This window comes from Poecilia reticulata, chromosome 18 (genome assembly GCF_904066995.2).
Source record: "Poecilia reticulata chromosome 18, P_reticulata-male-v2, whole genome shotgun sequence".
NCBI lineage: Eukaryota > Metazoa > Chordata > Actinopteri > Cyprinodontiformes > Poeciliidae > Poecilia > Poecilia reticulata.
In genome coordinates this window covers 23,743,558-23,766,685 of record NC_088847.1, presented here as the reverse complement: position 1 = coordinate 23,766,685, position 23,128 = coordinate 23,743,558, and the positions used below count along the sequence as shown (strand labels likewise).

At 38.8% G+C, this 23,128-nt stretch overlaps 2 protein-coding genes and 1 long non-coding RNA gene across 12 annotated transcripts; 2 read left to right on the top strand and 1 right to left on the bottom strand.

Annotated features, from left to right (window-relative positions):
• The first annotated feature begins 148 nt into the window (after positions 1–148).
• LOC145548800 (uncharacterized) lies at positions 149–1,973 on the top strand. The gene is made up of 2 exons (XR_014084798.1): positions 149–1,062; positions 1,180–1,973. It is a non-coding gene; the product is annotated as an uncharacterized LOC145548800 (long non-coding RNA).
• Positions 1,974–5,669: 3,696 nt separating this feature from the next.
• On the top strand, positions 5,670–12,810 carry LOC103480764 (uncharacterized). 9 transcript variants are annotated; one of them, XM_081599512.1, is made up of 7 exons: positions 5,670–5,757; positions 6,002–6,146; positions 10,089–10,186; positions 10,299–10,664; positions 10,905–12,001; positions 12,095–12,196; positions 12,319–12,810. In XM_081599512.1, exons 2-5 carry the CDS (start codon positions 6,115–6,117, stop codon positions 11,102–11,104), a joined length of 696 nt encoding a protein of 231 aa, XP_081455638.1. In that variant the 5' UTR covers positions 5,670–5,757; positions 6,002–6,114; the 3' UTR covers positions 11,105–12,001; positions 12,095–12,196; positions 12,319–12,810. The 9 variants fall into 9 exon arrangements, with proteins under 9 accessions (XP_081455638.1, XP_081455642.1, XP_081455639.1 ...); XM_081599516.1 differs by having other exon boundaries at positions 10,137–10,186; positions 10,302–10,664; positions 10,905–12,196; XM_081599513.1 differs by having other exon boundaries at positions 10,302–10,664; positions 10,905–12,196.
• An 892-nt stretch (positions 12,811–13,702) lies between these two features.
• LOC103480752 (alpha-tectorin-like) lies at positions 13,703–21,921 on the bottom strand. Of its 2 annotated transcripts, none has more exons than XM_008435918.3 (15): positions 21,836–21,921; positions 21,641–21,727; positions 20,804–20,890; positions 20,123–20,364; positions 18,891–19,047; positions 18,717–18,801; positions 18,234–18,296; positions 17,345–17,547; positions 17,132–17,263; positions 16,868–17,055; positions 16,326–16,474; positions 15,109–15,354; positions 14,839–15,001; positions 14,607–14,690; positions 13,703–14,366 (listed from the first exon to the last, which is right to left on the bottom strand). In XM_008435918.3, exons 3-14 carry the CDS (start codon positions 20,859–20,861, stop codon positions 14,607–14,609), a joined length of 1,770 nt encoding a protein of 589 aa, XP_008434140.2. In that variant the 5' UTR covers positions 20,862–20,890; positions 21,641–21,727; positions 21,836–21,921; the 3' UTR covers positions 13,703–14,366. The 2 variants fall into 2 exon arrangements, with proteins under 2 accessions (XP_008434140.2, XP_008434145.2); XM_008435923.3 differs by having other exon boundaries at positions 20,804–20,892; positions 21,695–21,727.
• Between the last annotated feature and the right edge of the window lie 1,207 nt (positions 21,922–23,128).

The window sequence follows — 23,128 nt, the reverse complement described above, 5'->3', positions numbered from 1 at the left end:
AAGTTACAAACACAATAGCAGTTTAATTGGTCACATACACACAAATTCAAATAGGAATTATTTCTTATGTGGGACCTGTGGAAAAGGCTTCAGTTATCAGAGAAATTTAACTGATCACATGAGGACTCATACAGGATGAGCAGCATAATCTGACCCTCAAGTACAAAAAGACAATATCTCACAGTTTGGAATCAGAGTAATTACAGCTGAGTAAAATTTCTATAATGTTGGAACTTGGAGAAGAAAAACATTTAAAATAGGACGTTTATCTAAAACACTAAACTTTCACTTTATTCTCTTATCTTTTCATTTAATATGGTTAAATGAGATGGTAAGTCTTATGAAGTTATGCATGCATTTTAATGTTTTTTTTTGTCTAGTGAGATATTAATAGTCTATCTGGAAGTAACTATGGATTTGGATTCTTTCAGATTTAGACTTGTAAAGCTGTCATTGTTTGTCTATTTGTACTTATTAGAGGTGTGCCGATCGCTCGGTCACCGATCATAATCGGGCCGATTTCCGTGAAAAAGTGTATGATTGGCCATCATTGGCTCTTGTTGCCAATACCGATCACCTGCTTCTCATTTCGCAGCCTGCCTGTGCAGCTGGTCTCCTCTTTCCTTCACACTGCGCAAACGCGCAGCAACAAATCCTAAGCGATGTGGAACTATAATGCACTGAGTGAATGGGGAAGTTTGTGTGTTGCGGCAGAAAATGAAAGCACGTCAAAATGTATAAACACGACAAAGCTAATATGGCATAAAAACAATGCCATACTTGACGGAGTTTGGCTACATCGAGGCTCACTGCAGTAAAAAAGACATATGGAGGATCAGATTGCAGGTAAAGCAGCGCTGTCGTGAAACCTGGTTGGAACTGATTGAGATCTTTCCAGGACACACAGAAAACCGATCATAGAAGCCCAGAGGCAAAAAGTAATCTTGAATCATGATTTAATGTTGATTGAAATTTATATAATCCCTATTGTAACGAAACCTATATAATCTGTATTGTGATAGAAACCCAGAAGGAACAAATAATTCAGTATTATGATTTGATGTGATTAAAACTTGTGTAATCCTTATTTTAATAATGTACCACTAATCAATGTAATGAAGTATGTGATTTAAAGAGTAAATGTGAAAAATCATAAATGAAGGATCTTATTCAAGTTAGATGAGATGTCTTAATACTGTGTCACAATGAAAGGGGTTGCGTAAGAGCAAGAAATGTGAGAATGGAAAAACCAGGGAATGGGATTGTGAAATAAGCGAAAGCACAAGATGTTAAAAGAGGAAGTTAGCCAAAGTGGCTGATGTAATGGTGCAAGCACAACCAAGATGCAAAGTAGATGGTTGTGTAAGTCACAGATGTGCACACGGCTGAAATACCGAGGGTATAAAAAGTAGAGGCAGGAGAAGAACGGGGTTCTTTGTTCCAGCAGCCATCGAGGCCAGGCCATAAGAAGATGCAGGATCAAGATTGGGGCTATACTCTGAAACCACGGGAAGGTGAAGAATTCGCGCTGCTCTAGAAAGGAACAAGATCCGATAATCCACAACCCGGGGTTCTGATTCGACATCTGCCCAACTCTCAACCCAAGAAACATCTCAACGATGCTGCAGTAGACATGGGGGATAGACAAAGATCACCTATGGATAAAGAACTGAGCTCATGAAGAACATTCTACAGTTCAACTTTGGATTTATTTTCAAAAAGGACTCTGCTATGGCAAGATGGGTCCCTGACCATGGATATTAAAGTTTTGTGCTGCCAAGATCAACTCAGCATCTGGGAAAGAGTGGAACTGCATCCCAAAGCCTCTCTTAAGGTTTATTGACACAGTATAGGGACTAGAAAGGAAGTGTGTTTTCTAAAATTCTTTTATATTTTGAACTTTTGGTTTTTGATTGGAATAGCTGTATGTCATTTTCCCCTGCTAAAGCTTGCTAATAAAATATTAAAGTCTACTTGATGTTGTGGACAGTTAAATTAATTAACCATAATTGTTATTCCTATGACTTAACATAAAATCAATGTTCATGATCCTAGTGGAATGGGGGGCTTCAGACGTTTCTTTATGATAAATAATGACCTTGGTACTCGTGCAGAGTCTCTAAAATTATCTAGACTGTAACAAGTGCACGTTATTGATGGAGAAAGCTACTGTTAACTGGGGTGGTTTTTGGAGTTGGGCTACCACGGGCTATTTGGATGTCTGATCCATTTACTGTAAAAGGTCATAATCTCAGGATCTGAAGGTAGTTAGAGTCTAGACGCATCTTTCTCGCTTCCAGCTTAAACAGAATACCCTCTATAAACTCATCTGTGGTAATACTCAGGAGGTAGAGGCTTCACGGACTCGTTAGACGAAGAGCTGGTCAGTAGTCAGTCAGTAGGAGCCTGAGAGGAGGTACGGGTGTGGCTGACTATTGCGTAATAACAGCGCACAGCTACAAACACTCACCCGGATTAGCATGACGGTCAGAAAGCTAAACAAATAACCCGCAAAATTATTTCAGTCTCCGAGCTGCGATGTAAGACGCTGGTTCTGCTCTCGCTGTTGAACTGCTGCTACGCAATACAGGTAGTAATATTTCACAGACAGAGCGCCACTTCTGCTCCTCCTGGTAGTGACTCTCACACCGAACCTCTGCTTAAAGCTGCAGCATCTAACCTAAAAAAAATAAATTTTACATACGTATTAAAACTTTCGCTGTCCTAACATGAGACACATAATCTCTAAAAAAATAATCAATCTCCTCCCTGCTCTGCATAATTACTCCGCTCAGTCAGAAACAGCCACTCAGAACTAGCAGTAATCAGCTAGCCGCCATGCTATCAGGAAGTTTTCATTCAGTAACTCAGGATTGTTTGTTGTAATGGAACCTGTATTTGCCTTTGAATGTTAAGTTTTATACTGGAATTTTTTTGACAATGTTGAGAGGTTTTATTTTGACTCTTTACATTATTTAGCCTCTTCAGAGCCTCCATATGTTATCAGTCTGTTAAAGATAGTATTACCGATAGCAGTACAATTTGCAGAATGCCAGTTTTGTTTAGTTTTCTTCTTGGAAAAGTTATTAAAAACAAGTTTTTGTCTAAATGAAGGTGAATTCATGGTTCCTTTTTCCACATAATGTAACCGGTAGTGTTTATGATAAAAAATAAATAATAATTATGTGATCGGTATCGGTGATCGGCCCAGGTGATCGGTATCGGCAGGAAAAACCCTGATCGGCACATCTCTAGTACTTATACTTTGTTTTACTTCATTTATTTTGGTTAGAGGATGTTTGGTTACGCCTTTTAGGCGTACATGCAAAAGCTTGGTCTCTTTATGAAGACGAGCTAAATTTTCTATTTTTGCATTAAAAAATACTTTATATCTAAGTAGTTTGTAGCCATTATGTTTGTAACGCAAAAGAGTTGGGGAAAAAAAATTGTTATTCTAATTTGAATCTAAATATACTTTCATTACTTTCCCCTGAGTTTCTGATTCAGGGAGAAAATACTGTTGATTGTATGATGGCAACAATTCAGATGTTGCTGAATTTTGCCAAGTTATGATTAAAAATGAGATGTTTTCCTTTTTTTGTTCAAATGGCTGCATTAACTTTATTGTTCATTTTACTCTAAACTGAAGTTAGTTTTACCTGTGTGATTTTCTTTTATTTTTTATCTGTAACATTGAGAAGATTTTTATCTTTTAGGATATTGGAAAATGTATTGGTGATGTAGATTCAATTTCAGATAGAAATGTGACTTTCAGAATCTTTCTATATAATTCTTAAAGTTTTTTATACTAAAGATGGTTTTTGTCTTTTTTCAGTCTAGTGGGTTGGGACCCATGTGAAAGTTTCTGCTTTTTGAGTCTTTTCTCATCATTTCTCCTAAGCATCTGTCATTACTTTTCACTCACGGTTGCTCATTTCAGGGGAATCGAGGTCTATTATTTTTGTTTTGGTAAAGAAACATTTTTTAAGGAGTAAATGGAAAATAACTTAAAAGCATCAACCAACATGCATAATGAGGAAAAGACACTTTTCTCTTAACAGAGTTGATTTTAAGAGGCTGGGCCAACACCATGTAATTGAGCGAATTTATGCCGATAATTACCGACGGTCTCGTTATGCTTCTCCAAAATCTAAAAGAAAATACTTAAGATCTTGTTCAAGTCCCTGAAAATCCATCATACAAAAGTCTTAGTGGTGCTTTGTGTGGATCTTGTCTGATAAAAACCAATGTAGAGACCTCTAAGCTTTTTGGGGAACCAACACTGTACAGGAATGTGAAGAGTCCCACTCAGGTAAAACCTGTTGCACAGGCAGAGTAAACTTTAGCCATGGAGTGAAACTAAAGACCCAGAGGAGATGTTCTACTCAGTTTCCACTGGTCAAAGCAGAACGGAGCTCAGCTTTTAATGACCAGTGAAACTCAACCTGTTGGCCTGTGGATGGTCTGCAGAAGTGCTGTAGATCTTCACTCCCAGACTTTCAGCCACGGTGGAGCAGAGCTCTTAAATTATTAGTGACAGAGACCTGCAATGTCTGAAGGGTTTCAAAACACCTGGGCTACCTCTGCAGATGATGATGATGCCAAGAGAATCACTTTGGTCAACCAGAAGGTTCGATTGATCATAGATCAGTAGATGTAAGGAGCTTCATGATGAAGGCAGAGGACCCACCAGACCTATGATCAAACCACTGACACTGAGCGAAAAAAATCTTCATGATCTGCATAGTTCAACCTTATCCATCCATCCATCCATCCATCCATCCATCCACCCACCCACCCACCCACTTAACACCCTTGATCTGAAATGTTGCCACAGATCTTTTCTTTCCTTGATTAAATTTTAACTTCAATTGCATTTGAAAAATGTTCATTTTTATTTTCTTTTTGAACCCTGACATGCAACAGCACAGTATAAGGTGTTTTTTTTGGGTTTTTTTTAACATTGACGAATATAAAGCAGTCTACTATGAGCAACTTATCCTGTTTTAATAAGCCAGTGATTCTGTAAAAGCAGCTTCAGTTAAAGACGTTATAAAAATAGCTTCAAAGCAGAAACATTTCCTTGTTGAAAAAATAGTTAAGTCAGACTGTTTTTAATGAACTGCTGCCCTGTGTGTGGTGAGCTAAACTTGTCTGACGAGTTTCTTTTCTTACTCTGTTCCCGCCTCACCAACATATTTGTCAGATGGTTTTGCTCAGAAAGTCCCGGCCTGCAGCTGTTTTATTTACTGTTCATCCACTTAATGGTTACAAAACCAATCATGAATCTATAATTCATGATTTCTATGAACATAAAACTTGTTTGTTGATAACAGTTAAGTTGCAGAGTTTAAGCCTTTTTAGTAAAAGCAACATGAAACAAAACATTTTTCATGTGAATTTGTCTTTTCAGATTGTATAATCTGTGTTAACTCAATCCCAGCCAATATTCTCACACACAACAACCAACAGTGATCTGGCTGGATTCAATTTCTTTAGATTAAATAACAAAGGGATCATTATCAGATGAAGGTTTCTGATGGACATGTGACAGAGATTACAGCAGAACATGTAAAATCAGAGGTTGACTCTTTTGTTTTCACATCTGAATCTGATAAAACTCAAACATGCAGACGTCAGTTTCAAAGAAAACAAAAATGGGAGGAGTTCAGATTGTTTAAGCCTGATGGAAAAGTCTTGTTGCGTCAGAAGTTGCCTGTCTGTCTGCGCGAAACGATCAACCTGTGAAAAGACGATGTGAGTAAATATGTCATTCAACTATGTCAGAATTTAAATCTTGTTTTTCTGTTTCGTATCCAGCTTTAATTTTTTGTCTATCACGTTTATCAGCATTAATATTTTATCATCACAATGGGAATTCACCTACTAAAGTGACAAAAACCTTTTCGTTGCTCTGTTTACATTTAGACATTTCTGTTTACTTTAAGCATCTGATATTTAGAAGGAAGCTATGAATGTATGTGATTTTTCTACCGTTTAGTCCTGCGTTGTTTCTCCTGACTTTGCTGCCTTGTGGACAAAACCTGAAGGTGAAATATAATCTGATTTGTTGAAGATTTCCTACATTGTTTTTACGCTTTTTGAGGGAAACGGATGAATCAGAACAACCAGCCTGGAGGCTCCAGGTTTGTTTTTAAAGTTTTCTATTGAAGGAACAAAACAAACCTTTGTTCTGCGTCACCCTGTCTTGTCTCAACATGTTTCTGTTCAGCAGCAGGAAAAACGACTTCATTAAGTCCAATTATTCATAACTCAGAGAGATTTCAATTTAAAACTATTGACTCTTTACGACATTTATACACCTTTACAGATAGTTTCTTCTAATTGTTAACAATATGTTGTTTACAATAATAATACTAACCCAGTCAAAGCCGCAATTTTAATTTCAGAGAATTTGAGGCGAGAGTTAAAGATTAGGGTGATGGCATGTAGGCTTTCCAAGCTAAAGAAGTCTGAGTACAAAACGAGCAGGGAAACATTCAGAAAGCTGCTCTGTATAAAGAGTTTGACTGCAGAAATTGTAATAAAGATTTTTACAACTAACTATTAGAGATAGCAGACCAGAGTTAAAATTAATTATTACAGTAAAAGCAAAAACTGTTTATTCCCCAAAATAAATACTATTGTTGTATTCACAGGTTTGACATGTCAAATTCTGTTTTGCTTAAATTTACATGCTTTACTGCCGATGATGAACAAAAGATCAACAAGCAGTTAAATCTTCTCAATTTGTTCAAGTTATTTAATAATGAAAAATAATCTTTCATTGTTTGTATTGTAAATATTTTGTTTTTTCACTGTAATTTTCTAGCTTGGCCTTTCAGATAACATTTATAATTAAGAATTGTAAGAATTGTTCCTTATTTTTATTGATTACTAAGCAGCTGCACATTTATTTTAATCTATGTTGGTTTTTATATATATATATATATATATATATATATATATATATATATATATATATATATATATATATATATATATATAGATATATATATATATATATATATATATATATATATATATATATATATATATATATATATATATATATATATATATAGCTGCTATTCTATTCTTTCTGCTTGTTCAACAGATGGATTTTAGTTATTGAAGTCGATGAATCATCTAAATCAGTGATCAGTGGTCCCCAACCTTTTTTATTACCTCGGATCGGTCAAGACTTGGAAATTTTGCTGCGGCCGGGAGGGAGGGGGGGATGAGCAGTCAGATAAGGCTTCTGCATGTTGGTGTTCGTCAATATGTCTACTTTGGGTTGTCTTGGCCCTTTAACCGCAGCCTGTGGGGTTTTCCCTGACTGGGAACGTGAATATAACCTGTTGAATGTGACAGGTAGCCAATCAGAAAGCGCGGTGACGTAAAAACAGAGGGGAATCCCAAACAGCTGACATATCGCGCAACTGAGAGTCCGGTGGATATCGGAGATGATATGTGGAAATGTTTATTATTATATGTAAAGGTCATTATTATATATGGTTATTATATTTATTCAGTTAAAATGTTAACTGAAAAAACATTTTCACCTCCAAATCATAGTGCAGCAAACAGAGCGGCTGCTCCCGTCGTCTTTTATCCACCGTCTTTTCTTTTTGTTACGTCTTTTATATCTTAGAATGACTCCACAAACTATCACTACTGCTTCTACATCGTCACCCGCAGGGGTGAAAGTAAGCGGATACGGCAGGGTACTGCGTACCCCAGGGGTGAAAGCAGTTTTAAATTCTTGGGGGTACTATGACAAAAAATAAATAATATATACTATTAAACTGTACTATACTAAAAATATATATTGCTTCTGTGTGTGCTTTGGAGTTTCTGTGCCTATTAAATTTTTGCGAAGCAATGGTGATTCTCTGGAACCTGTTGGAGGAAAAATATCCCAACTTCAGAAGATGAGCTTTAACCTAACAGAGCTCTGTGGTTCCTCCTGTCAGTATGAGAGTCAGGGTGAGGAGGCGCCATGTTAGGAAGAGAAGTGGAAGCTGAAGGATCTTCAGAACAAACAGGTCATGATGCTGGGCTACTGATTATCACTGTCTGGACACAGGATCAATAGAACCAGTTAAAAAGCTAAAATAAATGGTTTTATGCCAGACATGGAAAACTGGGATGTACTCCATGCCATGATGTTCAGAATTTAGGTCTCATGGCATCTCAAGATGTCAACATTGCAGCCAGTGGACTGAAGGAGGAAATACAGATTTATTTTGTATCAATTCAAGAGCTACCAGCTTTTATTGCTTCACAAAAAAATTCATCAGCACAAAAACTCCAAAGCACACAAATAAGCAATACATATATATAATTTTTTTTTTTTTTTTTGTCATAGTACCCCCAAGAATTTAAAACTACTTTCACCCCTGGTCATCCGTGTTTGGTTATTCTAAATTCCCGCTATGTTAGGGGTTTTACTTGATTATCCTCTGGAATCGGGATGTTCGTGACTGGAATCGGTTCGTGTTGCTCCTGCCTTGGACACACGAACCGATCGAACCTGTTGGACTTTTATCAGCTCTGTGGTCACAGAGATTTGGAGAATCGGCCGACAATTCTTAAATCTTTCCGTCTAAACCAGACTTAAGACTCACAAGCTCTACTCATCTCCTCTCGACCACTGCCCAAACGCTCTGACTCTGGTCGCTATGGTCTGCAACGAGACGGTTCCATCTGGGAGTGATGAGAGACAATAACACCTGAAGTGTTGCTTATATCCACAGCCTGCTTGGTCTCTACGTGGCGAAACAGTTTGAAGCTTCATTGCCTCATTAGCAGCCGGTCGCCGCATGTTAAGCAGAGCGGCTTGTAATGTGGGACTCACCTACCGGTCCGGGATAAATCCATTCTCCTCTCTCTTCTCTGGGCCTTTTCCCCTTTGCAAAGAAACTTTACAAAGACATCTGATCTGTTTCTTACTCATTTTGCTGCTTGTGGCCTCAATGTTGGCGCCAAGTAACCACGAGAATCCAGTTAAAGGATTTTCAAAATAAAAGATCTTCCAGACTCAAATAACACATACAAAGGAAATATTTAATTATTTCTTGCACGGCCCGGTGCCAATTGGTCCACGGACCGGTACCGGTCCACGGCCCGGGGGTTGGGGACCACTGCTCTAGATTATACTAACTCAGATTAAACATAATTTATAACATGGTTTAATATTAACGGTAGCTCGTTGTTAACAATGCGATTTGACAGTTTACTGTCATGAAGTGAATAAAAATTGAGATTTGTTACCTTAAAAAAAATAACACATACTAATCTGAAACAGACTGAGAAGCTCAAATTCACGCATTCAGATCTGACATGTCACCAAAGTTACAAACGTTTTCATTTTTACTTTCCTTTATATTTATTCCCCTCTTTTTCCCCAAGCAGGAAGCACAAAATATAAAAATAAACATTTGGGGAAATCCAGAGGATCAAAATGCAAGGGGAAGTTTATGAGTTTTTGAAAGCAAATCTAAAATATTCTAATTATAATTGTATTGCTCCTTGTTATTGTGTTATGCTTTTAATAGTTTAGGTATCTTAATTATTCCTCTAATTGTTTGGGATAATAATGAGCTTAATTATCAAGAAAAGGCTGAACTGACTGATGCATAAATTAACTCTTAAGGGAGACAAAATAAAACCCTAAATTAATTATTTGAGTTTCTTTTTACTGTTTTCTATGAATTGTGTCTGTTCCAGAGCTGCAAGTCTTTTATTTACTAAAAGGATTCAGACTGAAAACTTATAAAGTGAAAAACAAAAAACAACAGAAAAGTTGTGCAGACACCGGCAGGATGGAAATATTACTTATTGAGACTTTTCCTGGATTAAACTAGATATTAACCTATAAAGTCCCTCCAAAATAAAATTACAGTTAATACAACATTTTTGACAGGTTTTAAATAATTAACATTTCTGCATCAGCAGGATACTATCTAACCTGAGGGCTTAGATTAAGACAGTTTAATATTTCTGTTGTAAATTCTAGGATTTTCTCACATTAATGAACATTATCAGATATTATATTGGTAAAATTAAGTGATTTATCTAAACAGAAACGATCTGATGTCCTGCTGCCTCTCCTCCTCCTCTTCCTCTCACAGGATGAAGATGATCTCCCTGCTGCTCCTCATCCTCAGCTCATGTCTCTGTGGTCAGTCTCCATCTTGTCTTTGTGACAGAAAGCTCTCTAGATGGAGCTGAAAGACTCCCATGTTCCAGTTCTCAGTGTGTCTGCTCCTCTCTTTCCCTCTCTGTCTCCTCAGCAGCAACATTTGTAGTGAATGTGACCCAGAGCAGCTATGAGGCAGAGGAGAACCACAGCATCACTCTGGAGTGGACCTTCACCTCCAGACCCGACTCCTGCTTGAGCTTCGAGTTCATGATCTTCACATTAATAACCGAAAACAAAAAAGTGTCCGTCTTGTTCCATGAGCATGGTGGAGTGGAGGTGCCGCAGTCTCAGGACAAACAGTTTGCAGGACGAGTCCAGAGAGACAAAGACGTCCTTAAAGACGGACAGATTAAACTCCACGTGTCCAAGCTGAGGATCAATGACTCTGGTCTGTATCTGTGTGAAATCCAGACAGATTGTGGCTTCGGCTCTGCTGCATGTCGGCTGATAGTCACAGGTGAGATTACAAAGTTTTATCTCTAAGAACCAGTAGAAAAAATGATGTTAGCATGTATTTGCATAAAATAAAGCAGTGTTACAAAATTTGTTCAAAATATTGAAAAAAATGTGTAAATTTCATTATTTAATAGTAATTTTTTTAATGCACCAGAAAAATCTGTTTTTCTGCCTGATAAAGAATGGATTGTCATAATTTATATTTCTGTGATTTTTTTTTTTTAATTCTTCTTTCCATTAGCTGGTGACAAACAACCTGAGAGTCCAACTGCGAATCCTCCAACAGAAAATAAAGGACTGATCGCTCTCTACGTTCTGCTGGCGCTGGCAGCAGCAGGAGGAGCAGCAGGAGCAGCTCTGTACTGGAAAAACAAAAACAAAAACAAAAACAGCCCTGCCAGCATGCCTAGGTGGGCCCCATGTGGGGGAAAGGAGAGCTGATATATGGGTCCAATATGGGTTTGTCCACGGGTTCCACGATGGCCCTACATGGGTTTGGGTAGGGTCCATGTGGACAGCATCGTGGAACCCGCGGACAAACCCATATGGGATCCATCTGGTCTGCCCCCCTTCCCCCCGCATGGGGCCCACCTAGGCGTGCTATCAGGGAGTTGCCCACTGTATTAAGATTCAGAGTCTGGATGAACAAATGACTGGACGAGACCAGGGTGACGATGAACTCCTCTGAAACAGGCGTAAAGAAAATTACACACAAATGTCACATATGAAGATTGAACCCCAAATAACATTTTAACAGCTTGTCAGCAAGAAAAGGTTTTACACTTTTTACGTTTTTATACTCAGTCTGAAAACCTGGAAGATTCAAAACTAGTTGATCAATCAATCAATCAATCAATCAATCAATCAATCAATCAATCAATCAATCAATCAATCAATCAATCAATCAATCAATCAAAATAAATATTTGATTTATTCATTTAGCACATTTAAGCAACAAGACAGTTAAAAAATGTCTTGTTTTACATCTTGTTTACAAAAACAAACATTTTTTGTGTTTTTCTTTCAAAACATCCATCCATCCATCCATCCATCCATCCATCCATCCATCCATCCATCCATCCATCCATCCATCCATCCATCCATCCATCCATCCATTATCTTAACACCCTTGTCTCTGCTGGTGCCCATCTCCAGCTAACGTTCTGGACGAGAGGCGGAGTCACCCTGGACAGGTCACCAGTCTGTCGCAGTCTTTCAAAACACAAAAAATAATTTTTATTAAGTAATAAAAACCACCATAACACCAACAACAGAGAAACAAACATCACATTTTGATGAGCGCCATCACTAAATCATTGATACTCATCAAATATCTCGGTCAGTGTTTCATTGATTATGTTTCAAAATCAGCTCTTATCAGGCGGGTTTTAGTCTAGATTAAATGAACTCAGTGTTTCGGCTGTTTTGCAGTTTTCTGGAAGTTTGTTCCAGGTCTGTGCTTCTCCACGTTTGGTTCTGGTTCTGCAGACCTGAGCGGTCCGGAGTGTTGATACGATGATACGACAACAGCAGGTCTGTGATGTATTTTTGTTCTTTAAGGTCAAAGTTCACTGACTGTGTCAGTTTTCATCAGGCTGTTGAAATGTATTTAAATCTGCATTTAACTGCATTTCTTGGCTCCGTTGGGATAAAAGATGATAAACCTCAGTGACCTCTTGGCTCCACACTGCCACCTGCTGGATGATCGTCTCGGGGCGACTTCCTGCTGTGATGTCAGAGTATTTGGACCTGAACTGAACTGAGCTGGAACTGAACTGAATCACTGAATCGTTCAGTTTGGAGTTGTGCTCTAGATCAGCACCTTTCTTCACTCCAACATCTGGATCTAAAAGTGGAAAATTTGATTTGATTTCTTCCATCAAGATGAAATTCTGTTGCAGTTTGACAGCAGAAATCTCCTTCATGAAGTCCAGATGTTTTCTCAAGTTTCTGCTTCCTCTTTTAATGGCTGACTGCCAATCATTTATTCAATATTCAATATTGCCAATGGTTGTATCATTTTCTGTGATTTGAATATTTATTTTTTAACTGGCATCCTTAACAGAAATGTATTATTTTGTCTTGTTTTGTTTATGAGCAAGTTAATGTCTTTGTTTAATTCCTATTAAATCTGAAGTTTGTTCCTGTTTGTGTTAATGGTTGATTTTTTACTTTAGTTATTTTTAGTGGAGGAGAGATGTCTTATTTTATATTTTAATGTGTTAACTCATGACTTCCTGTGTATTTGTACACGTTTCCCTGTTTTCTGCTCTAATAATTTTATTAATAATAATCTAATAATCTTTTAGGAGTTTTTGTGGTGAATCAGTCTGTCAGTGAAATCCAACATGATGCTGCCAGACTTTTAAAAGTGAAGGTTTATTCCCCAGATTTTCTGCAATAACATGGTTTATATGGCTGCTGCTGCTGCTGCTGCACATGATTTATGAGAATCAGTATCAGTGAGAATAAAAACTCTGATTTTACTTGATGGTAAAATCAAACATCAGCGCAAGAAAATTTGACATTTTAATAGTTTGATTTAAAGCTGAATTCCCGTTGAGTTCTGAGTATTAATACATAAATAACTACAAATATTTAAATTCTTATCAAAGCTGCACAACCTTTAAATTATTTTGTTTTTCAGATTTTTTTTTACTCAAAGTTAAACTTGCTCGGATTTGTAGTTACACAAAGGATATATTGAACGTTAGCGCCCTCTGGTGATCGATTATGGAATAACATGAATTTGAAATGAACATTTTTGAAATCACCTTATGTTTATGAATTCAGTGTTTTTGAGTTTTCTTTATTATTGTATAATGATTGTTTGGCATTCTTCATCTGACTGTGATGCTCTGATAGAAAATGAATGCTTCATATTGAGAAACCAGGTAACATTTTCTAGTCGGAAAATGAAACAAACATGAAGCAGCAGTGGTTATCTTTTTCTCATAAAACATAAGAGATATGTTTCACTTAAATATGTCTTTATCTGTAGCAGACTGACGTGTTGGAACCAAAAATAACACACAACTCTTTACTCCCACTTCATTTATTCGCTGTTTTTTGTCTTTTATATGCTTGTATGAGTTTAAATAGTATCTTGTTACCATAACTGAAACAAAATTTTCCTCAAATCAAGAAAAATTGGAAACAATCAAAAGAATTTCACAGATTTAGAGTGAAAATTGGCCGAAAAAATTATTTCACCAGTTTTTTCTTCTTCTTCTTTTACACAAAGCTTATTGTAACGTCGACTGTCGTCACTAAGTTCCCCTTTTATGAGAAAGAAAAACGTCATTGAAATATCAAATTAAGAGAATTAAACACACCACATATTGACTCTCAGACTCTACAGGCTACAAATCAAAACAAATGAACATTTTCCCCTGGAAATTATTCATTTAGATTATAAACTTCAGGATATGTGATTAAATTATAGGCCTTCTGATATAAAGTAGGTTTTATTAAAGTAGATGCAACCACATAAATTCCCCCAAACTCAGTAAAATGAAAACATGCTGAACGGTTTAGTCCCGTTTTTCTTCTACACGTCTGTAACTAAAACGTTTCTCCTTCAAACTGTGAAAAAACAAACACAAAACATTTCAGCTGCGAATTAGTTCCTCCATTTTCAGGACTGGATCCAGATTAAGATGATCTGCAGCCGGTAATCCATCCCAGTCGCTATGGAAACCATCTGGAGAGACATAAATAACTGCTGTAATTCACAGAAATCATTTTTTCACTTAAAAATGTTAGAAATTGGACAAAGTCAACTTTCAAATGATCACTAACCATCTTTTAGATGGATCTTTAAAAGTTTCAGTTAACTTCATGCAGGAAGTTTTTCTCTTACAGAGACATGGTGTGACCATTAACTTTTCAATACAAAACTAATGATTATTAAAGCGTTAAAAGTTGAAATAAACCATCTGACCTACTGAGTCCAGGCCAGGCTGATGACGGCCGGACGTCCAGACCTGACGGATCGGCGTCGTCTCTTAGAGCCGCCGCTGCAGTCCTGGGGTTTCATCAAAGACAGAGAGGATTATTGATTTTATAAAACTTCTAAGAATGCAACCAGAGCAACAAAAACATAAATAATTATTCAGAGATCGTTGATGGTTGTGAGAACAGCAAACGTTTCTGCTGATTTCAGGAAGGCGTACCGGGACGCAGCTGCTCCCCTGTTTGACGCACAGCTGCAGCTTGCAGTGCAGGTAAACGTCCCCAGTGCTCCCAGTGAACTGGAACATGTTGAAGGAGAAGCGGTTGGAGGTTCCTTCTCCGTTTCCCTCCACCTGCACCGTCTGGTCGCCGGGGTCGGCACAGCTGCAGAACAAGAGGAAAGATTTTTACAATCAAAAGTCAAAAACACATTTATGGTTGAACTTTAAGTAGCTCGGAACACCAACTCTTTATAGAAGCGCCTGCCTCACCCGTTCTTGATCAGGTCGTATCTCGGCTGGCTGCTGGGAGAGTCTCGACTGGTTGCCCAGCATGAATCCGTTTCCACGGCGATCATGTCTGCGTCCAGTCCAGCGGTGGTCAGCTCCACCCAGATCTTCTGGTTGAGGGCCACGCCGGTCATTGAGTCCAGAGCGTGTGTGAGGCCGCCGTCGCTGTAGGCCTTCATGGCCACGGTGTAGTTCCACTGTCCAGACTTCACTATGACGACCACAGAGCTTCGGACACAGAGACACCAACAGCTCGTTTAGCGCAGCAGGTAATCAGATGTTAACAGAAAGTTTAGTTTTTGCACTAAATTTGTCAAACTTTGTCGCAGATTAAAATACTTTGGTGTCTAATCACACATAATTGGATCTATAAAACTCATATTTTCAGTATGGCCACCATGGTCGTAACAGAAAGTAGTTGTTTGCACTAAAATCAGCCATTGATGGCCACAGCTAACCAAAATATGAGGTTAACTAAGCGCAAATTTACTAAATGAGTATCTTAGCAATGCTATGCCACTAAACATAAAAAAATTAGCAGAAGCTAACTAAATCCACTAAAGATATAAAAAATGAGCAGAAGCTAACTCTAAATCCACTAAAGATATAAAAAATGAGCAGAAGCTAACTCTAAATCCACTAAACATATAAAAAATGAGCAGAAGCTAACTCTAAATCCACTAAAGATATAAAGAATGAGCAGAAGCTAATGCTATGACCATTAAACATGTACAAAATTTGGCAGAAGCTAACACCAACCCAGTAAACATATAAAAAATGAGCAGAAGCACTAACACTTAACAGATTAAAAAAATTAGCGGAAGCTAATGCTAACCACTGAGAGTTTCTCAGTCTGTATCTCACGTCTTCATCTCCTTCCAGTTGACGACTGGAAACTGCAAACTCCCCAGTTTCTGATTTTGCTACAAATTATTACTTTAAAGTTGTATAAATAGGATACAAAGGATAGAAATAGGACATGGTACGATCTAAAGGTCGTCCAAGTCACTGTGGCAAAAATTGGTTCAAAAGGCTCACAAACAGCGGCCATCTTGAAAAATAGACGTCACCCTGAAACTGAAGTGGCCAACGGGGGAATTTCTTTCAGTTTGTATCAAAACCTGGAAGATTTTTACAGTAATATTTAGAATCAACAAGCTTCCCACTGGAGCTGAAGAGCCTTGAATGCCAGCACACACCTGTCCTTGATGTTGAAGGCAACGATCTTTGTTTCGGGCTGAGTGTGCCGGCAGGAGAAGTCGATGTAGAACTGGTCCTGGCGACTGATGACGTCAGAGCTGTTCTGGTACTTGATGGCGTTCTTGTAGATTATTTGGCTTCCATTATTCTGTAAGAGCAGAAAGTACAACAATAAAACCTCATCTTCATGAGGCTGGTCTGATTCAAGGTTACACTGCAAAAACACAAAATCGGGTTTCGGGTGTAAATATCTTGGTTAAAATAAGACAAAAATAAATTTTCAGCTTGTTTTAAGTCAATAATTCCTTAATGTTTTCTGAACAAATACTAGTTCTAGTGGTAGAATAAAACAAAACGTTTTCCCCAAATTACAAGTGAAATAATCTTGCAATGGAACTGGAATGTTTTTAAGGAATTATTTACTTAAAACAAGCCTGCTGATAAGTTACTTTTAAGCTAGTAGTTTTAATTCAAGTGTGCCAAACTGGACCAGAAACAGTAACGCTAACATTTTGCGGTGGAGTTGGAGTGATGAGCCCACCGTGATCTCCGTCCCGCAGGTGTTGCTGCTGTCGAAGCTGAAGGTCACCATGTGCGTCTCCTCGTCCATCACGCCCCTGCAGCTCCGGTTGTTCAGGTGTAAGGTAGAGAAGTCGATGCCTTTCTCCTCCAGCAGACACCCAATCAGAGCGACGGAACCAGAGTTCTGCCTGCAGACAGTCGGATCGCCTAAAAGTTGAGGAGCAAAAAGGTAAATGAGTTTCACGGTTCGATTCGGTCTCGGTGTGCAGGACATCTGTCTTACTCAGAGTGTTTGACTGTTTGTAGTCGTAGGCAAACGCGGCTCTGCAGAGGCAGCCGGTCCCCCCGCCGATTTTCTCTCCGCAGAACTCATGACCGCTGCAGACTTTGTCCTGGCAGAAACCTTCAGCCGAGGCTGCGGAGAAACACGGCGGAAAAATCAGCACAGACACATTGGAGTTCTGTAAAGATTCAGCTGAAGTGGATCGGTTCTTACAGCAGCCAGCGGCGGACCGCCAGTCTCCCAGTGAGGCTCCGCTGTTCAGGCTGCAGGCTCTGGCGTAGGCCCACAGGAAGCCACAGCGCAGACCGTCCACGGAGGGATATTTGCACAAAGTGTCGCTGCAGGCGTCGATGTAGGGAGTCGGGTCGACGTCACCGTTACAGGAGGAGAAGGGAGATTCCTTCAGGGCGTTGCAGCTTCTCACCAGACGGGAGAAAAACAAATAGATGGGATGCCGCATGCTTAACTTTCATATTTTCAAACTAAGCAGTATTAAAAGTGCATGTTTTGTCTTTACATAATTATCTTAACGGTGCAGTTTACTGTATGTTTTAATAAAAGAAACAGTGGAGAAAAACACATAAGTATTTCCTTTAGAGCAGTGGTCCCCAAACTACGGCCCGCGGGCCGGATCCGGCCGCCTGAACAATACCAGATTCTGATTTATTTATTTTTTTCATATATTGTATTTTCCGGTTTATATGTGGTATATGCCCCCACTTTATGTTATTTAATCAGTACAGTTGAACAGTTGTTATGAACAGGTTGAATTCTTTGAAGCAATGCCTGTAAATAGCAACTTATACTTCAAAACGAGCCTACATATGAGGAATTCATATGTTAAAGTTACTATCCCTCAATGGAATATATACTAGTCAGTCCCAGTGACCGTTTCACTAACGGTTTTTGCCCATGTGCTTTCTGGGTAAAAATCAATCGAGAAACGCGCACCCCTCCCAGCCCCCCCACCCTCCTCCCGCTGAATAGTCTCAACCTTCAACCCCCCCTCCCCTCCGGCCCCCACCAGAGAAGGGAAAAGTTATGTGGCCCTCACAGGAAAAAGTTTGGGGACCCCTGCCTTAGAGTGATTAAATCCTCTCACTGGTTCGTTATCGCGCTGCAGTTGATTGAAGTGTCAAGAGAGTCGTTGTACTGAGTCTGACAGCTAGGGGGAGACAAACCACAGGATTAGAAGACATTTTGTTTTTCTTTGACTTGTCCTTGAAGAGTGAGGTGAATAAATACCAACAAATTACACTCAAGTAAGAGTAATACTACCTCTATGACATTGTATTAGGGATATTGTTCGTAGGGGGGAAAAAAGGGCAAATTTCCACCAAAATACTCAGAAATCTTGAGATTAATTTCCAAAATTTACTAGAAAAAAATAAACATGAACATTTTTGAGGCTGAAACTTTGAAAATTTGCTAGAACAAAAAAAACACGGAAGGTTTCAGAAATCTTTCCACAATATTTACGTTTTCCACTCTTGGACCTAAAATATATCTTTGTTTTTTCTGGAAAATTTCAGAAATTAATTCTCAAAATCTGAATTTGGACATGTTGACTTGTTGAGTGTCTAACCTGGAGGAGCTGTAGTGATCCAACCTCTGGGTTGAGATACTGCTGGCATTTACACACAGACCCTCAACAGACGACCAAACTGGAGCTGAAAACATTCAGGACAGAACCTCAGGACAGACTCAGAAAGTTTGGCTCTCTGCTGCTGAAATGTCAGACCTTTCATTCTAATCTTACTTCCTGTGTGGATCTGTGCTGTGGAGCCGTCGAAGAATAAATAAACTGTGTGACTGGAGCTTGTAAAGTTTGCCTTGACTCCGGTTGAGTCTTTGGAAATCCAAACGCTGTGAAGCTCCTGGCCTGAGCTGCTGAGGTTCAGCTGGGTGTCGTTCATCTGGGGGACAGAACAGAAACGTTCACAGCAAAAGGCCCAGTGTTCATTTAACTCTGAAGAGTGTGGACTATATAAACACTGAAAAGGTGTTAATATCAACTCTGTGGGAGTTAAATCAACACTGGGAATTATGTTGTTAACTTCCACAGAGTTGATATTAACACTTTTTCAGTGTTTATGTAGTCCATACTCTTCAGAGTTGGTGGCAACAATCAATCGTTTCCATTGACCGTGTAATGGAGCGATTTGATGCTAGGATGAGGTGGGATTTTTTTGGCCATATTGAAATTGGTTTATTTTGCATCACCCGATCAACAGCTGGATGTCGCCACTGGAGGAAACCACGAAGAAGATGACAGGAAGTGATAGGAACATAATTTTTTTGACTTATCATGTGAACAAATGCATTCACGTGTGATTTTAATCAATCAAATAATCAAATTTTATTTGTATAGCACATTTCAGCAGCAAGGCATTTCAAAGTGCTTTACATAAAACAGCATGTGAAATAAACAGTTAAAAAGACAAAGAGATTTTTGTATTTTTTTTAAAAGAAAAAGAAAAAAAAGGTTAAAAAAGATAAAAACATTAAAACCTGCACCCCTTGTAGGACTTCAGTTAAACGTCTCACACCTCAGAGTTTTAGTTAAAATACCATTTAACAAGGATTCTCACACCTCAGAGTTTTAGTTAAAATACCATTTAACAAGGATTCTCACACCTCAGAGTTTTAGTTAAGATGTCATTTAACAAGGATTCTCACACCTCAGAGTTTTAGTTAAGATGTCATTTAACAGGGATTCTCACACCCCTAGATATAGATTCGTTTAACTGGGATGTTTTCTGGGGGGGCTTTACATAGACATTGTGAAAGAGAAATAAAAAGAAGTTAAAAACTAGATGAAAAGTAAAGATAAAAACATTAAAAACATCGAAGACATCAATACCCGCTCTCTAACCCTAATTTAGCCATACGCAACTGTGTTCCTAAACTAATGGCAAAACATTAGCAAAATACTGGCGACGTTTTGCAGACATTTGTCCTGGAAACATAGCTGGCTTCTGATTGGCTCACCTGGACTCTCCCTCCGTGCTCCAGGTGAAACTGAACAGCTGGATCCTGCAGCTTCAGGGTGATGCTGTCCACAAAGCTGACGTCTCTGCGACGGCGCTCCCTGAAGGTGGCAAACACTTCGAAGCCTGTTGATGAATCAGAGAGCATGGAGTAAACGCACCGATCCGTCACAGCAGTGAATCGGCCATGAAAGTCGATGACGGCGCGGCCGGTCACAGTGCAGAGCTCGGCTCCAGCAGCACCTGCAGGCATGGAGACACCAAAGGTAGTCGGGAAAGTTAAAGTTTACATCATGAAAGCTCATTTGTACTTCTAGTTATTTCTATTTCTGCATGTATGGATGATGTTTTTGCTAAATAAACTACTTTAAATGAGTTTTTCAATGCAGAACTAGTTGTTGGTGCATCAAATGTGCAACTAAACACATCACCACCATGCAGTTCCTTTAGGATTTCAATTCTATAAAAAATTAAACCTAAATTTTTATGTAAATTTAAATTTACTTCTCATAAATCTAAAGATTTTCTTTTGAAAATAATTTTCAAAATAATTTGAAAATAATTGCTTGACTTTAGGGATCGAAAATGTTTGACTATTTTTCTGTGATTAAATGTTTTTAATGGTTATTTTCCACACAGACCTTGTAAACTGCAACATTTCAGTGTGTAAACATTGATTTACCTGTCAGTGCCATGATGGTACACAGGTGAAGCAGGAGGTGAAGCAGGAGGCGGAGCATCGTGGAGGCTGGGAAAACAGCTGGCAGAGCTGAAAGAAACAAAGTTAGAAGAAGGTTCAGTTGCTTTGCTTTACCTTCAGAAAATTAAGTATCTGGTTTTTTTTTATCATGTCTATAGATGTCATGTAGTCGTTTTAGCTCATATTCTTTTGTCAGATCTGTGCAACACGTAAATCTTTTGTTTTAAAACCAGAACAATTAAATAAACTCCATCAAATCCCCTTTAATGCGACCATTAACTCTTTACATTTCAAATAACTTTACATAACTGTTTTTTTAATCTATTTAAATGCTTCCTCAGCTGCAACAAAAGGAGCATTGGTTCAAAGTGCGGCAGCAGTTACCATAGCGACACACCTGGGTAGGAACTGAACAAATTCTGCGATGCTGGAAATACCAAACAGTTTAGCCTGATATTAATGGGGAAAAAGTCAAAGCATCTTGTTTTAAATGTTATTATTATTAATATCTAAAAGCTATTTTACCTGTTTCACTGCAAAACGATAGGATTTTTTTAAAAATGTAACAATATTTATGAGGAAGTGCAGCGTTTAAATGAACCAGTGCCTCTGTTATCGTGTTATGTTTCTAAAAAATGACGACTTTATATAGTTACAAAAACACAAAAACGTTTTAAAAAATAATGTTTTTTATTGCAACTAATCAAGTTAATCACAATTTTTATAGCAGTTTCTCTCCACGGTCAGCTTGTTGTAAATATTAACATGCTGCTAATATATTTTTATGTGTTAGATTTAATAAAATGTGGTAAAAGTCACCTTGTTTGTTCCAGAGGAAATGAAATGATTTATTTTTCTGTGTGAAGCTAATCTCTGCTGTGGGTCAGAAAGTTACTCCTTGTTCTCCTGGAAACAACAAACACAGATTTTCAGCAGTATTCACTTCTTATCGGCTAAAATCTGTTTTTCTAATCATAAATAATAACAAAAAAGACATTTTAAGATTTAAATCACCCTTTTCAGCTGCGGTGAAGGATGACAGAGGCTCCTCTGACCCGTCTGCCGCCGTCTCTGCTCCGTCCCTCGGTTTGTTTCCGTCTCTCTTTATGTCCATCCTCGGTCCCGTCCACACCCAGAACCAAAGGGAGGTGCAGGAAAAACGACACTGATGCTTCCTGATAACAATCTGTACCATGAAAGCCTCCGTAGTGTCTTGTTACAACCACAGAACCCTGGAAACACGTATGTATTAACAATACCGTGTGACATTCACAGAAACAAAGAAATGTAAGTCATGAGGCTGCACAGTGGTGCAGTTGGTAGAGCTGTTGCCTTGCAGCAAGAAGGTTCTGGGTTCAATTCCCGGTCTTTCTGCATGGAGTTTGCATGTTCTCCCTGTGCATGGTGGGTTTTCTCCGGGTACTCCGGTTTCCTCCCACAGTCCAAAAACATGACTGTCAGGTTAATTGGCCTCTCCAAATTGTCCCTAGGTGTGTGTGCATGGTTGTGTGTCCTGTGTGTCTCTGTGTTGCCCTGTGACAGACTGGCGACCTGTCCAGGGTGACCCCGCCTCTCGCCCGGTACGCTAGCTGGAGATGGACACCAGCAACCCTCCTGACCCCACTGAGGGACAAGGGTGTAAAGAAGATGGATGGATGGATATAAGTTATCAACTGTGTTTAATCTGTTTCTTTAAATCATTTGGTCAAACATCACATTCACACGCTTTTAGAGGAAAACGTTTTAATTTGGACACAATGTTTCTTTGTCCATTTAATGAAAACAGGGAGAACATGCGAAGAGTTTGAATTCAAAAAGGAAAATATGCTTTAACAGAATTAGGTGAAATCTTTTATTATCTGATCTATGACAGGTATAGTGTAGAACGCATCCAACTGATCTGCCATTCTTTATCTATACATAAAAATACAATAATTTAAAGCTAACTGGCGCAGTTGGTAGAGCTGTTGCCTTGCAGCAAGAAGGTTCTGGGTTCGATTCCCGGCCCCGGTCTTTCTGCATGGAGTTTGCATGTTCTCCCTGTGCGTGCATGGGTTTTCTCCGGGTACTCCGGTTTCCTCCCACAGTCCAAAAACATGACTGTCAGGTTAATTGGCCTCTCCAAATTGTCCCTAGGTGTGAGTGTGTGTGTGCATGGTTGTGTGTCTCTGTGTTGCCCTGTGACAGACTGGTGACCTGTCCAGGGTGACCCCGCCTCTCGCCCGGTACGCTAGCTGGAGATGGACACCAACACACCTCCTAACCCCACTAAGGGACAAGGGTGAAAGATAATGGATGGATGGATGG

Bases quoted from the DNA above. Each gene is read 5' to 3' on its own strand.
- LOC103480752 (XM_008435918.3), bottom strand. From the start codon at position 20,861: ATGCTCCGCCTCCTGCTTCACCTCCTGCTTCACCTGTGTACCATCATG. The intron at 18,802-18,890 runs GTAAGATTAGAA...GAATGTTTTCAG, and splicing joins AGCACAGATCCACACAGGAA to CTCCAGTTTGGTCGTCTGTT. The intron at 17,056-17,131 runs GTAAGACAGATG...CTCAACTTTTAG, and splicing joins CAAACAGTCAAACACTCTGA to GCGATCCGACTGTCTGCAGG.
- LOC103480764 (XM_081599512.1), top strand. From the start codon at position 6,115: ATGAATCAGAACAACCAGCCTGGAGGCTCCAG. The intron at 6,147-10,088 runs GTTTGTTTTTAA...TTATCTAAACAG, and splicing joins AACCAGCCTGGAGGCTCCAG to AAACGATCTGATGTCCTGCT. The intron at 10,187-10,298 runs GTCAGTCTCCAT...CTGTCTCCTCAG, and splicing joins CCTCAGCTCATGTCTCTGTG to CAGCAACATTTGTAGTGAAT.